This window comes from Thalassophryne amazonica, chromosome 18 (genome assembly GCF_902500255.1).
Source record: "Thalassophryne amazonica chromosome 18, fThaAma1.1, whole genome shotgun sequence".
Classification (NCBI taxonomy): domain Eukaryota; kingdom Metazoa; phylum Chordata; class Actinopteri; order Batrachoidiformes; family Batrachoididae; genus Thalassophryne; species Thalassophryne amazonica.
This window is the reverse complement of record NC_047120.1, coordinates 56,465,882-56,479,141: the sequence shown is the minus strand read 5'-3', so window position 1 is coordinate 56,479,141 and position 13,260 is coordinate 56,465,882. Positions and strand designations below refer to the sequence as shown.

The following is a 13,260-nucleotide window of genomic DNA, read 5'->3' as shown; positions in this document are numbered from 1 at the left end:
GTTCACGGCGCGTTATGGAAATTGATGCAGAAAGCATCGCTGCTAAAGTTTTATCTGCCTGCCTCCAAAAACATGTCATAAAGGAAAACAGTTTTTAAGAGATTGTGGAAATTACAGGATTAATAAATGGACTAGTTTTGATTATGTCTGATTACTCGGTTTGCAAAATAATGATCAAACGATGTCGTGTACATTGGATTATATGACGTAACATACAACTAAACATGACACATGGTGCAAACTATTCCTTTTTAAAGCCCTATTAACTCAACCAACAGTTTATCACTTTTTTTTTTTTTTTTTTTTGCCAAAATTGGAGCAACTTATACTTTTGACTTCTGTTCAAACTGTAATTGACCTTTGTCAACATTCAGATTGTTTTTACCCCATAACATAAATAGTCCAAGCTATACCTTTTAGGAAATTATATGATCAGACAAATAATGTGGTATACGTGTCAATATGATTTTTAAAATTTTGACCTTTGTGTAATTCTTCAGTTGAACCCTACCTGGCCACCTATGGGAAATTCAAGCCAGTCGGTTTTTCAAAAGAGTAATGTCTAAGGAGTAGTTGTGCCATATTTGGTGCTTGGATTCCACAGTAAATACTCTTTTATCTTTAGGGGCGGATCATTCGGTCTGCGACAACGGATCCAGATCACCTCCAAAATTCAGTGAAGTCTTCCATGCCTTAATATGTATCTGTGGTGCAAATTTGCTGAGAATCCATAAAGTAGTTTTGATATAACCCTGGTAACAGACAGGCAAATAAATAAATAAACAGATGATTTTATTACGTTCTTGTCAGAGGTAATAACTGACATGCCTGGTTTTATAGTCGGGCTTTAAACAGCCACTGTGTTACATCCTGCCAGTTATTCCTTTTTTATGTTGCTGTTTGCCGTCTTCTGCTTTAGATGGAGAAGCAGCCCTTACCAACTGACAATGACAGGACGGAGTCAGCAGGTGAAGCTTCCACTGGCGAAGCGCACCAGGAGGAGTTGACCGAGCCTCCCGCTCGAGCCGGCTGGAACAGTAAAGCAGAGTATTTCTTGGCTCAGGTGGGATTCAGCGTTGGCCTCGGTAACATCTGGAGGTTTCCATATCTGTGTCATCAGAATGGAGGAGGTGAGGACCAAGATTACAATGATACAGGCGGAGAGGTGCACAGTTTTACTTTGATGTAGGAATTAAGAGTTCTAAATAGATAAGCATGCATTAAAAAACCCCTTTGGTCAAATTTTTGAGTAACATCCTGCTTGTATACAATATTATACAAATAATGAATGTTTGAGTTCAATGGTACAAATATCTCATGAGGTGAAAGATGCAAACTTTAAATGGGAGTCCAAAATTGTTTTGTCAACTTGGAAAAACAAATGTAGTCTGTGATACGCCCCCCCCCCCCCCCCCCCCCAAAAAAAAAGATTTTGTGTACTTCTTCAGTTCAGCGAAAAACTGCATCAGAAATTTGTCCAGGTTTTCATCCTGACAGCTCTTCATGCCTCCAGAAAGGTTATGGCGTAGTAGATGGTGTATGTGTGTGTGTGTTAGAAGAATTAGCACCGTCAATTAGCTTGTGCAGATCGTCATCCATCAGCAAAACAAACGCCGCCCACACTAGTGTATGCATGGTTGGGGTTCGCAGCGTGCAATGGTACAAAACATATGGAACCAAATTTGCATGGTAAATGGAACCATATTTGCACGCTAAATGCAACGCAACATAAATCGGACAAATACTCCATGTCACGTGACATACAAAGCACCAATCAAATGACAAGGATCCACTCAGCCATTATATAAAAAAACATGAGTACCTATGACCTCACATTTGAAGAACTTTTGTTTGTGCAAATGGTATGGTATTAACCATTTATTTACACAGTGATACAGTAGCTGCACAATATGATTCATATCAAGATGCACCATCACAATTTGATAAATATCACAGTACACCATAGCAATTCTGTATACATACACACACATATATAAAAAAATATAAATAAATAAATAAAACACAGTACATCATCGCAATTCGATACACATCGTGATGCATGATCACTATTTGATATGTATCACGATACACCATAGTGATTTGATGTATGTCACAGTGCACCATAGTTTATATCATGACACACACAGTCACGATTTAAAGTATATCACAATATTGTTCCTAGTTATGAACAAAATCGTATTACTGTTTGCTGAGAGCAGCCTGTGTCTTGTTTTTAGGGGCTTTTCTCCTCCTCTATATACTCCTCATGCTGGTTGTGGGCATGCCATTGTTCTTTCTGGAGCTGGCGGTAGGTCAGGCCATTCGGCAGGGCAGCATTGGTGTTTGGAAGTACATCTCCCCCCGGATGGCAGGGATTGGCTACTCCAGCTGTATTGTAAGATTCCAAGAACTAATGCCTATTTGCATATTGGGTTGGATGTTGTGGAAGAGAGGGTATTACAGTGATGGCTGTTCTCACAACTTGATGATGATGATGATGTTCGGAATTGTCCTCAGGTGTGTTTTTTTGTGGCTCTTTACTACAACGTGATTCTGGCATGGAGTCTCCTCTACCTTGGAATGTCCTTTCAGTATCCGTTACCTTGGGAACAGTGTCCAGAAGAGGGCAACATAACAGGTACACACTCAAAAAACAAATATATATTAATGCTCTTAAGATATTGCATTCTACTAATCTTTCTATTTGCCTCAGTGAAGGAATGTGACAAGAGTTCCCCGACGTCGTATTTCTGGTATCGGGAAGCACTGGATGTCACGGACTCCATCGACGATGTAGCCACTTTTAATCCTTATATCATCTGCACTCTGCTGGCTGCGTGGACTATTGTTTGCTTAGGAATGTTCAAAGGCATCAAGTCCTCTGTGAAGGTACCTATCTGACCTTCCTTACCTCCTCAAAGGAGTGGTCACTTTGAGGTTTCTACCTGATCTGCAGAAACTGATATCTAAGAAAGCATTTTATAGAAAAAAATGTCTTATTGTGGGGAAAATGTATCTCACTTTTTCTTAATAAGTTTTTCCAGTTAATATCAAGCTGTATTTAACCAGTAACAAGGAAAGGCAATGGATTTCAAATCATTCAAGCAAAAGAACAAGATTGTGTTCCTTATTTTTAGGACAGAAGCTAATCTTAAAATAAGAATTCTGTCTAGTTTTAAGGCAGATTTTGATTATTCAGTGCCTCAACATTTTGCTAGTTTTCAGAATTCTAAGCAAGTAAAATTTTATTACCCCACTGGCAGATTTTTTTTGCTTAATACAACAGAATTTGGTTCGATTTCAGATTATTTGTCTCAATTTGGAGCAGCACGGTGGCTTAGTGGTTCACACTGTTGCCTCACAGCGAGAAGGTCATGGGTTCAATTCCCACCTGTGGCCTTTCTGTGTGGAGTTTGTGTGGGTTCTTTCCGGGTGCTCCGGCTTCCTCCCACATCCCAAGACACACAGGTTAGATGGATTGGAAACTTGAAATTGTCCTTAGGTGTGCGTGCAGTGTGAATGTGTTTTTGTCTATGTGGTCGTGTGACAGACTGGCGTCCTGTCCGGTGTGTAATCTGCCTTGCGGTCTATGACTGCAGGGATAGGCTCCAGCCCCCAGCGACCCTTAATTGGACTAAGCGGTTGAAGATGAGTGTGTGTGTGGCTTATTTTGAGAGGGACGCTTTTTGCAGTGTATAACAAACACTGAGGAGTTTTTCCTGACCACTGTTGCCACGGTTTATCACAGTTTCTTTATCATGGTTTGGGTAAGGTCTGGACCGGACTCATATGGAGCGCTTTGAGATGACTTGTGTTATGATTTGGCACCAGATAAATAAATTTATTTGAATCACATGTATTGTCAAAGTTATGAATGGACTGTAGTGAAAGCTGTAGGGGTTTGGGCCACGGTCTAGATAACGTTAAACTATTGTACATGCATATATACTGATTGTTTTTGGCAGCGCTGTCAAAATATTTGAGTACGTCTGTCCAAATGGATATGGATTAGACACCAAGCTGCCAACAAGTTCTTACGCTGGATAAATCCTGCGCATCTAGAATGTCTGGCTTTGGCTTTTTTTACACACACACACACATATATATGTATATATATATATGTGTGTGTGGTTCAAGTTTATTTGCCATTTGCAGTATTAAAACCACATTGGAAAAATGGTGCAAGGAGCTCAAAAGTGCACTAGCAAGACATACACAAACAATAAAAAGACATAAAAGAACATAAAAATACCATAAAAACGACAAAGCCACAAAATAATTTAAGATACATTTAAAACTAATCAGAGTGTTGATCATTGCTACGGCTTGTGGGAAGAAACTTTTTCTATAATGTCATGTCCCACATTTAATAGACCAATAGTGCCTACCCGAAGGAAGAAGCTCAAACAGGTCCCTGGCAGGATGCAGGAGATCCTTAGTAATAGCCAAAGACCGGGACCTAAGCCTTTTTTTGTAAATGTCCTCCAGGACAGACAGTTCCATGCCAATAGTTCTACTGGCTGAACGAACCACTCTATTCAAAGCCTTCCTTTCTTTAGCAGTGGCATTTCCAAACCATGCAGTTATAGCGTTTGTAAGAAGACTTTCAATGCAGCTGTGATAAAAATTTAAGAGAATATTCTTGTTCAGAGTAAATTCTTTCATCTTACGCCGGAAAAAAAAGCCATTGTTGAGACTTTTTAACAATTCCGTTGGTGTTATAATTCCAGCTCAAGTCATCAGATAAAAACAATCCCAGAAATTTACAGTTTTCAACTGTTTTCACCTCAGCCTTATTTAATATGATGGGAGCATAAGACCTATTTTTCCTGAAGTCAACAACCAACTCAAACGTTTTTGCAGTGTTTAACTTCAAATTGTTTTCCTCGCTCCAGGAAACCACATTTTGCACTTCAGATCTATACAAAGAGTCATCATGAGAAGAGACCAAACCAATAATAGTGTCATCTGCATACTTAATTATCAGATTATTATGAAAGGACGCAACACAGTCGTAAGTGTACAAAGTGTACAACAATGGGCTTAAAATACAACCTTGTGGTGAGCCAGTATTAACAATAAGTTCATCAGAGACACAGCCATTGATCTTGACTCTTTGTGGTCTTCCAGTTAAAAAACTAAAAATCCATTTGCAAACGGCATCACTCAAACCTAAAAGTCTCAGTTTATGGATGAGCCTTGCAGGGACAAGAGAATTAAAAGGAGAGCTATAGTCAATAAAAAGCATTCTAGCCTGGGATTTTTCCTTGTCCAGATGTTTGTACACGGAGTTCAAGGCAAATGAAATAGAATTCGCCACACTTCTGTTCTGTCTATATGAAAACTAGAGTGGATCAACAGACACAGGGATCTGGGCTCCAGCACAAGAAAGTTTGAAGGTTTTCATCAACACTGATGTAAGCGCGACTGGCCTATAGTCATTTAAACAAGTAATAGGTGACTTCTTAGGCACTGGAATGACAACTGACCTTTTAAAACTGAGTGGAACAGTACAGCACCTCAGAGACATATTAAAGAGGTCAGTTAAAACAGGTGCAAGTTGCTCTGAGCACAGCTTTAAAACACGAGGAGGAATACCGTCTGGCCCAGGCGCCTTCCTGACCTTAGACCTGGACACAGCCCTCCTTACATCCTCCTGTAAAATCGTGACACCATTTTCCTCATCGCTCACCAAAAAGTCCACTCACTTCCTTTCCAAGGTATCAAAGCGACAATAAAATTTGTTTAAATCATTGGGGTGAGAGTTACCAAAAGTAACCATGTGCTCACTCCTGGGCCTCCAAGAGGTGATGGCACTCAATCCCTTCCACGCCTGTTGTGGATTGTCCTCTCTAAAATAACTCAATATTTTCACCATAGGCCTGCTTAGCAGCTTTAACTGATCTCACAGGAGTATCTGGCCTGCTTATAGGCGTCGACATCACCAGAGCTGAAGGCTCGAGCACGTTCCTTTAACTTCCTGTTCACGTCTGCGTTAAACCGTGGTTTTTGACTTCCCCGTTGTTTCACAACTTTCTTTGGAATACAAGAGTCAATACAGAAGCTTATATATCCCGTAACAGTCTTGCAATATTCATTCAGATCCTCAGATGGAAAGACAGACCAATCCGTAGCATCAAAACAGCCTTGCAATTTTAATTCATTGTCCTTAGTCCAGCACTGTACAGTGCGTGACATAGGCTTAACATATCTACTCCTCTGTATGTACGTAGGAAGACGTAGAATCGAGGAATGATCAGACCTGCCAAAAGCTGGTTTCAAAGTAGACCTGAATGCGGATTTCACATTACTGTAACAGTGATCCAAAGTTTGTGTGCCTCGGGTGGGATGTTTCACATATTGATAGTAGTTGGGAAAGACAGACTTGAGATTGGTCTTGTTAAAGTCACCAGCTACTATAAATACTGCGTCTGATTTAGAGTTCTCACATTTTAATATAATGTCACTCAGTTCATCTAGAGCATAGGTGTCAAACTAATTCCAGAAAGGGCCAAGAGGGTGCAGGTTTTCTTTGTAGCCACCAACTCCACCAGGTGATTTCACTGATGAACATCACTTTGAGCAGATGGGAAGAGTTCATCAGTGAAATCACCTGGTGGAGTTGGTGGCTACAAAGAAAACCTGCACCCTCTTGGCTCTTTCTGGAATCAGTTTGACACCTATGATCTAGAGCCACAGAAGCGTCCGCACGTGGATGTATGTACACTGCGCACAAAAACATCACTGCATACTCTCGAGGGAGATAAAAGGGGCGACACTTCAGAACAAGGCATTCTAGATTAGCTGTAAACGTTTTGTTGACAATAACACTGTCTGTGCACCAAAGATTATTAATAAGGAAACACACACCCCCTCCTTTCGCTTCCCCGGTGTGTGGGCTCTTTCGAATGATCCAAACGATGGACAGAAAATCCTGGAGGCTGAAAAGTAGAATCCAGTATGTTACTGTGAAGCCAAGTCTCTGTCAGGCAGAACACGGAGCAGTCCCAAGCTTCACACTGGGTCTGGATGCGGCTTAACAGGTCATCCGTCTTGTTGGGCAGAGACTGAACATTTGCCAGGTAAATTGAGGGGAGTGGGATCCTTGTCGGGCGACTGCGTAACTTAACAAGCAGTCCTCCACGCTTTCCACGGTGTCTGCGCTTCCGCCACTGGCGACCTGTGGCATCTTCGCTTGGAAACTCAGGTCTCCGGTGTACGTGGCGTAACTTTCACCCAGCACCTTCGCTTCGCTCCCCGCCTCTGCGCCCCGACTCCTGGCCCCTCGTACGTCAAGTAGGGCACGTATGAAAATCACTGCACCTCAGTTCAGGAATCACATGAGTCCAAGCATTATCCCGAATCTTAAGAAGTAATTGTATTAATTATAACAGTGTTTAAGAATCAGGTATTTTCATTAGGGAATAAGGGAATATCCGAATTAGGGAATATCCGTCTCAATTTGAGACCGTAAAATCCAGCATGAATCTCTGCAAATCATCAGACACAAGTAATTCGGTCGGCAAATCGTTGTGAAAGTGTGAACGGGTGTGGTCGGCTTGTTACCATCGCAACAGCGTCTTCATGCCAAACTGGAAATTCTGTGCACTGAAAAAAAAAATTGGAGTAATATTTACTTGAAAAACCTAGGAAAGTTTTTCACTTGGAAATTTCAAGTACATTTTACAAGGGGAATTCTTAAGTAAATTTTGCTTGCATATATTATACAATGCATAAATGCATACATTTATTAGCAATTATCAATTTAATATTTTCATTGAATTTTACTCTGTTGTTATTCATAAAAAGTAAAACTTTTCAGCTGTTCCCCTTGTTGTCACACAAGGTTGCCACAGCAGATCCAGTTTGGATCTGCATGTTGATTTGGCACAAATTCTACACTGGATGCCCTTCCTGACACACCTCCACATTACATGGAGAAATGCGGTGCAGGGGTGGGGTTTGAACTGGGAAACTTTTGCACTGAAACTATATTTTTATATATACACAACTTTTTTCAGTGTGAGCAGACCCACAGATTTCTCCATCTTGTCAGCTGCATTGAGTTAAATCCATCAATCAATCCAGTTAAATCCATGCATTTCGGCATCATTGTTGCTGCATTTGTTTCTGTCGCTGTCAGCTGACAGCACCATTAGTGACACCGGTGCAGCAACACGGTCAGGGCATGGCGTTATACATCAAATGTGAAACGGTCAAATTTTTGCCACCGTCTACTCAATATTTTATGGTCTGAAATCTCACCTGATTAACCAATCAGATTTGCAGAACAAATGTAATTGGATTAGAATTCAAATTTGGAGATCTGAGTCTATTTCTTTTCCTACTAATACCAAATAATAAAAATTTGTGAAAATTATAATATTACACACTTGTTGAAATGTTTGGGAGCCATTTCAGAAAGTACGATTCTGTGTGGGTAAAATGAAACTGATTTTTAGCGATAATGTTGTTGTATCTGTTTGGGCACTTCTTCATGTAATCTTCCCATCTCTCTTCCAAGGTGATGTATTTTTCATCCATCTTCCCCTACGTGGTGCTGATCTGCTTCCTTATCCGAGGGCTCATGCTTGAAGGATCCTCAGAGGGAATCACTCACATGTTCTACCCCAAGGTATCGCTCCTTAAAATTTTTTTTTTTTTTTTGGGTGTAGAGGCGAGTGGCAAAAGTAAAGATTTTCCTGATCAACCTCCGTTTATTTCCAGTTGGAAATCTGGGGAGATGTGCAGGTGTGGCATCAGGCTGCTACTCAGGTCTTCTTTGCCCTTGGCATTGGCTTTGGGTCCATTATCGCTTACTCTTCCTATAATCCAAAAAACAACAACTGCCACCGTGATGTGTTCACTGTCTCCTTCATAAACTTCTTCACGTCTGTGCTGGCCACCCTGGTGGTGTTTGCCGTGCTGGGCTTCCGCGCAAAAGAGAAGGTCATGGAATGTGTCGTCAGGTATGTTTGATGTCACACTTGGACTTCCTTGGATTTTCATGATTACATATTGTTTTGACTAAAAAGCGTTTTGTAAAACGTTTGTGTCTATAAGGAGTTTGCCCAAATGTTTTGGTCTAGAAGTTACATCTGCCTTTTGTTTGATTTTTCTAGTAACGTAAAGCAGCTGTCCCATCAGATTGACGGTGGTTATCTGGATCAAAACATGATACCAAACTTTAACTTCTCACATCCCGAGTCTGTGGCCCTGACAGACTACAGGACTTGGTTCAGTCACTATGGGAATATTGTCGCAGGCAACATCACAGACTGTGACCTGGAAAAGGAGATGCAGCAGGTTAGTATTTGACTGTCTGTGTGATTCACTGGCATTTTAAAATAACTCTATGGCATTTTCTTGTGACAGCATGGTGGATTAGTGGTTAGCACTGTTGCCTCACAGCAAGTAGGTCATAGGATCGATTCCCACCTGTTGTTCTCCCTGTGTTTGCATGGGTTCCCTCTGGGTGCTCCAGCTTCCTCCCACATCCAAAGACATGCAGGTTAAGTGGATTGGAAACTAAAAAAATATATACTGTCTGTAGGTGTACGTGTGGGTGTGAGTGTGTTTGTTTGTCTATATGTGGCCCTGTGATAGACTGCTGTCCCCTGCCTCATGCCCTATGACTGCTGGGATAGGCTTCAGCCCCCCTATGACCCTTAATTGGAGTAAGCAGGTATAGAAAATGGGTGGATGGAGTTTTCCTGTTGCTTGTGTTAAGCCTCATACAATACATGGTAACAAAGTTGTGGTTTGGACTTGTGTTCAGGGTGTGGAGGGAACAGGCCTCGCCTTCATCGCCTTCACAGAAGCTATGTCACTTCTGCCTGCCAGCCCCTTGTGGTCCATGCTCTTCTTCCTCATGCTGCTCAACTTGGGTTTGAGTACCATGTTTGGCATGATGGAGGGCATCCTTGCCCCGCTCACCGACTGCTTCAAAACTCTAGCCAACAACAAGACCAAACTCACAGGTAAACACTGCAAGCAGGGCTGGATGATCGTGTGACGCCAAGCAAGGCACAACTGTTGGTGCCCGTTTCCAAAAAGGAGCAGTTGCCATTTCTACGCTCAGTCAGCACCCACGATGTGTAAACAGAAAACGTACTTGCCAAGTCAAGTGTGTGATCTTGGGTGTGTTGGTCTTAAGATGAGGTGTGGTCAGGTTGTGTTCTATCCTGATGATCATTTGCTGTTTCGTTGTTGTTGTGCAGTGATCAGTTGCATCGTCGGCTTCCTCATTGGTCTGCTCTTTGCCCAGCATTGCGGAAACTACTTTGTGATGATGTTTGATGATTATTCCGCCACGTTGCCTCTTATCATTGTGGTGATTTTTGAGACATTCACTGTGTCCTGGTTGTATGGTGCTGACAGGTGAGACCCCCCCCCCCCCCCCCCAAATTATTCATGTCTTTTTGTTTGAAATCTGTGTTTGCTAATTTAATTTTAATTTTTGTTTCTAAAGATTCCTAAATGACATTGAGGCCATGCTGGGTTGGCGTCCCAGTGTGGTGTACAAGTACCTGTGGAAGTACATCTGCCTGCTGGCTATGCTGGGGCTGCTGATGGCCACCACAGTCCATATGTGCATCACAACACCAACATACAAAGCCTGGAATAAAGAGATGGTGAGGAAAGACAAATGATAGGACAGCAGTTCTCATGACTATGAGTACTTCATGGTTTCTGTTTGTCCCTGATCTACTCAGACCAGATCAGCCAGGTGTGCTCAGCCAATCAGCAGCTGGATGAACAATGGAACACACCTGATTTGGTTCATTATGTGCAGTTAGAGCAGAGAGAAATGGGAAATGAGTGCATGTGCACGCTATCTTGTACCAATTCTAACTTTAACAAAATGTATTGGATTTTCACCAAATTTGACATGGACACCCCAAACAAGGTTATTATGGCCGAAATCTTCTAAGGGCCGCCCACTTTACTGTACAGAATACCGATGTTGTGCCCAAGATAGCTTTTCAAAATTTGTCTGATTTTCACCAAAAGTGATGTAGGCATCCTAAATGAGCAAATGTAGGGCAACTGAATGTTGAGCATGAGCACATCACCAAGAACCTCCAAGGACTGCCCACTTTACTGAACAGAATATTTATTACTGTAATTTATTATCTCCTGGCAGCTGCAGGTTGTCATATCCCTAAGTAACCAATCAGATACAGAAAAAAAACGAAATCCACACATCAATATCTGGTTTACATAAATTAGAAACCTTCCAGCTTTAAAGTAGCCCTGCCTGGCTGTTTTTCTTTCCGAATCCATCACCAGACCAAAGATATGCAAATCCTCAAGTCAACATGAAGCCAAATGAATGCTGTGGGGCAAATCTTTAGTTGGGGTTGAATGCTAATTTGTGGTGAAGTGTTGGATAGTTTTCCTTTAGCTGTTTAAGTAATGAATGTTATTGGTGTTTCCCAGGCGTCTGAGATTACCCTGCTGTACCCTGGCTGGGCTCTGGCTGTTTTGTCTTTACTGATCATAATCGCCATGATGCCCGTCCCGCTGGTCCTGATTCATTCTCTTCTTAAGGACCGCATGAGGAAAGCCTCAAGAGATTCAGAGATTGGTCAGTACAGAACTGTGAGCACGGATAACAAGTGTGACACTCCCATGACTGACATGTCGAAACTGGACCAGGGAAACGGGACAACAGCTTAATTTTCTTCGTAAACGTTTGACAGGATGGGAAAATGGCCCTCACTGATCTGTTGATGGACGATTAACTTATTTCAGTATTTGGAGTAAAGACGCTGCACAGAGAGCAGGTTTGTGTTACACTTAGGGATGCACCGATCCACATTTTGTTTTCACTTGCAATCAGATCCCGATACCTTAATTTGGATATCTGTTGATACCAATACTATTCTGATACCAGAGCTCTGTTTGCTTTAATATTATCATTATTGTTGATTTTATATGAGGATATTTTGTATCTCCAGTTATACAGCTTCATGATGAAGTGGTATAGAGGAGGATTTTCTTAAAAAGAAGACTTTCCCTCTGTCTCTCTCTCCATCTCTCTGTCTCTTTCTCATTTCATTTTTTATTTCAATGGACCTTTATTGATATGGGAAGCATACCTTTACATTGTCAAACCAAGTGTTACATAGAGCAAAAACTAAAAATTAAGAAGATGTACATACAGTCAGCAATATTCTACAGTAAATAAATGTGTAAACAGGAGATGTGGGATTGAAATAATAGTAAAAATTGTGCTTTTGGTGTAAAAATATACTATCCTATAAAATGTGTTACATAGATAAAATGACATAGCAGTTCAATCTCCTGTTTTAGGTTTACGGTGGTTTATGTCCGTTGCTCCTTTTCGTGTCACAGCAGCCCACAAACCTTGCTGCTGTGTTTGCACATTGCTGTACTTTACCCGATAGATATGGAAGTTTTGTTGCTGTTGGTCATGCTCTCAGTCTTTTTGGGTGTTTGTGATCTGTGGGAAGTACGTGTCTGTGAGGTCTTGGTACAGCGGGCAGGTGGTTAGGAAGTGCAGCTCGGTCTCCACCTTGTGTTGTGAGCAGTAGGGTGCACAGTCTGTCTTCTCTGCGGAGACAGGTCTGTCTGTGGTGGCCTTTCTCCACGGCGAGGCTGTGCTCACTGAGTCTGTACATGGTCAAGGATTTCCTGACCTTTGGGTTGGTCACAGTACATTCTGCCATGGAGTACTGTCCGTTTAGGGCCAAATAGTTTTCCAATTTACTCTGGTTTTGGTTGAGTCTTTCCAATGCATTACATAGTTTGCTTTTTGTTTTCTTATAATTTGGTGGTCACGTTTATTCCGAGGTAGTTTAGTTTTTTGTGTGTTCTAGGACCATCTTATCCAGGAAGAAATTATATTTGTGTGGCTGGAGGCTGGGTCCTTTTTGGAATATCAGAATTTTTGTCTTAGTTAGATTCATTGTCAAATTGTGTAGAAGGTCAAGTTGTTGTTGTAGCCCTTCTTTGGTTGGAGACAGCAATACCAGGTCATCTGCGAAAAACAGGCATTTGATTTCTGTGTCCGCTAGAGTGATGCTTGGTGCTGCAGACTGTTATAATGATTTGGCAAATTTAGACAAACGGAGAGAGACGGAAAGACAGACAGACAGAGAGTCTGCTGGCTATGCTGGAGCTGCTGCTGGCCACCACAGTCCGTATGTTCACATCACCAATATGCAAAGCCTGGAATAAAGAGATGGTGAGGAAAGACAAATTGTAGGACAGCCCATTCCCTATCCTGGTCCT

At 41.6% G+C, this 13,260-nt stretch overlaps 1 protein-coding gene across 1 annotated transcript; it reads left to right on the top strand.

Moving 5' to 3' along the window:
* Positions 1 to 919: 919 nt before the first annotated feature.
* On the top strand, positions 920 to 11,798 carry LOC117530962 (sodium-dependent neutral amino acid transporter B(0)AT2-like). The gene is made up of 11 exons (XM_034193933.1): positions 920 to 1,130; positions 2,238 to 2,395; positions 2,518 to 2,638; positions 2,714 to 2,889; positions 8,525 to 8,635; positions 8,728 to 8,969; positions 9,123 to 9,306; positions 9,779 to 9,980; positions 10,221 to 10,380; positions 10,472 to 10,634; positions 11,443 to 11,798. Exons 1-11 carry the CDS (start codon positions 920 to 922, stop codon positions 11,680 to 11,682), a joined length of 1,968 nt encoding a protein of 655 aa, XP_034049824.1. The 3' UTR covers positions 11,683 to 11,798.
* Positions 11,799 to 13,260: the final 1,462 nt, after the last annotated feature.

What these genes read in the sequence shown, in the direction of transcription:
- LOC117530962 (XM_034193933.1), top strand. Translation starts at nt 920, where the DNA reads ATGGAGAAGCAGCCCTTACCAACTGACAATGACAGGACGGAGTCAGCA. An exon ending in GTGTCATCAGAATGGAGGAG is followed by an intron (nt 1,131 to 2,237) that starts GTGAGGACCAAG and finishes TCTTGTTTTTAG; the next exon opens with GGGCTTTTCTCCTCCTCTAT. An exon ending in CAACAAGACCAAACTCACAG is followed by an intron (nt 9,981 to 10,220) that starts GTAAACACTGCA and finishes GTTGTTGTGCAG; the next exon opens with TGATCAGTTGCATCGTCGGC.